The 2,115-nt window shown below is 33.0% G+C and overlaps 1 protein-coding gene across 1 annotated transcript in view; it reads right to left on the bottom strand.

Annotated features, from left to right (window-relative positions):
- LOC145418767 (carbonic anhydrase-related protein 10-like) overlaps nucleotides 1-841 on the bottom strand; it is a 90,681-nt gene extending 89,840 nt beyond the window's left edge. The window contains exon 1 of the mRNA XM_080287105.1: nucleotides 694-841. Within this exon, the coding sequence (XP_080143231.1) occupies nucleotides 694-769 (76 nt within the window). The 5' untranslated portion in view covers nucleotides 770-841. The remainder of the gene's footprint in view (nucleotides 1-693) is intronic.
- Nucleotides 842-2,115: the final 1,274 nt, after the last annotated feature.

Consider the following 2,115-nt stretch of genomic DNA (forward strand, 5'->3'; position numbering starts at 1 on the left):
TTTAAAAATTTCTTTCGGTCTGATTGTATGCCACATAACTGTAAGAATATATTAGGAAATTAAACACTGATGTCGGTGAATTTGATATAAGATTAAATAATGGAAAATAATTGTTAGTTAAGTGGCTGTAAAATTAAATAATATTACAACGCTAAGGACTGATAATGGTGGATAAGATATAAGATTAAATTACATAATATATTTCATCATTGCACTGTAAGATTTGGCTACATAATTATAAGCATGATGCCTCTCGTATGAATGTGAGATGAGATTAATGTATTTTTAAGTTTTATATCAGTGTGCTGAATGGAATTAGGTTACAAAATATTAATGATGATGATTGTAAGATTTGTTGACAAAATATCAGTTGTGATGTCAATGGATTGGAAGTTAGATTCGATTAATGTCAGTGATGTAGATACAAAATTAGATTACAGAAGATTAAGTATAACTGGCTAACTGAATATAAGACTGCATTACAGAAGAATATGTATGACACTACCGAATTAGCTGAAAGACAAAGTTAGAAAAAGTTAGTGAATTGTTTACAAGAAACAGAAATGGTTTTTGACATGGTTATGTGAGAAAAGTTTAAAATGTTATTGCATCTGGTTTTAAGCAAGGGTTAGGAAAAGTTACTGAACTGGGTATAATACAGAACAATAAGGTAATTTTTTCTCCTGTACTTACCCTTGGAAAGACATCCCTTGGCCAGCCACATCACCAGCAAGACGACACAGGTGAGGCAGAAGCTGTACGCCGCCATCTTGTTGCTCCTTCAAACACAAACACACACACTGTCACACACCTACACGGAGGAGCTGAGGAGAGGCGAAACAGTCATGATTTTTCTCGCTGTTGCTAATTTGTCTCTGCTTCTTGAAGTGAGTGAAATTAATGTGGACATAATTTGGTGTTTTTCCTTAAGTTGTTTTTATTCATTTTCTTTTTCTTTCTTTTTTTTACTTGGCACAAATCTCCTTTATTTTTTTAAGCTATGAGGTGTTATTGTCTGCTTACTTTTCTTTACTGGACTTCACCATGTTCTGTAACACGACACAGCTCTATATTTATGTAGTTTTTGAGTGCTTTATTGTTTGCTGCTGTTCCGTAATACACAACACAATAAATTTGGTTGCTAGTAATAATCTGCTTCCAAAAACGTTCTGAAATTCGACACAACACATTTTTTGTTTAGTTTTGTAGCTGTTGTTATTGTCCATTATTGCTCCCAGTTGCCTCCATTATACAAAATAACACAAATAATTCAGTTGCTAGATAGTGACAGGATTCTACATTGTTTAAGTGCTTCAACAAACTATTTATATATACAGTCTGTGGTTGCTGTCATTGTTTGTTATGCTCTGTTTATTCCGTTGTACACAAAAACACAACGTTCACTGCAACTGTTTACGTCTCATGAAAACAAAATCCTTACTAGTTAAATATATCGTTCCACAACATTCTGCAACTCTACATAAAATTTTCTTTTGTTTATATTACGTTTTAGTTGTTATTTTGGTCTGTTATTGCTGTCTTTTGGTTCCATAATACACACCATAAGCTTCCTTTAAGTATGTTTTTTTAATCCTGTGGAAAGAGAATTAAGTGTTACAAAGGTTCCTTGGTTTAAAGTTCATCTCATCTAACTTTCACTTTACGTATATAATTTATCAGTGTGCATTGGAAGCGCCAGATAAAATAAAAATCTTCCCCAACTTAGACCCTCAAGAATATAATGAAACAATGCATTAAATTCCTAAAGGTGTTTAAGGACGTCGAAAGATACACGGATATACTTTTTGGTTCCGCCTCAGCAAATTTCTCTTCTGCTTACCCCACTTTTTCAGAGTTTTCTAAGAACGGTTCAGATACCATGCCTTTCTCATCAGTCAGACTCAGATGCAGTAAATATCACTTCTTTTAACTTCTACGTTCACTGATGCACCAAATTTGCGGCAGTAATTAACAGCGATTCCTCCATGAATATAGCCAGATAAATAAATAAATAAGTGAATAAGCATGTAAATAAAATAAAAATAACTAAATAACTATACACAATGGGAAGCAAAAACATTGGTTAACATGCCTATCTCACAACTGGAAAAATCG

Source organism: Coenobita brevimanus, chromosome 14 (genome assembly GCF_032717465.1).
Source record: "Coenobita brevimanus isolate Jiangsu-jjx chromosome 14, ASM3271746v2, whole genome shotgun sequence".
In the NCBI taxonomy this organism is placed as follows: Eukaryota; Metazoa; Arthropoda; class Malacostraca; order Decapoda; family Coenobitidae; genus Coenobita; species Coenobita brevimanus.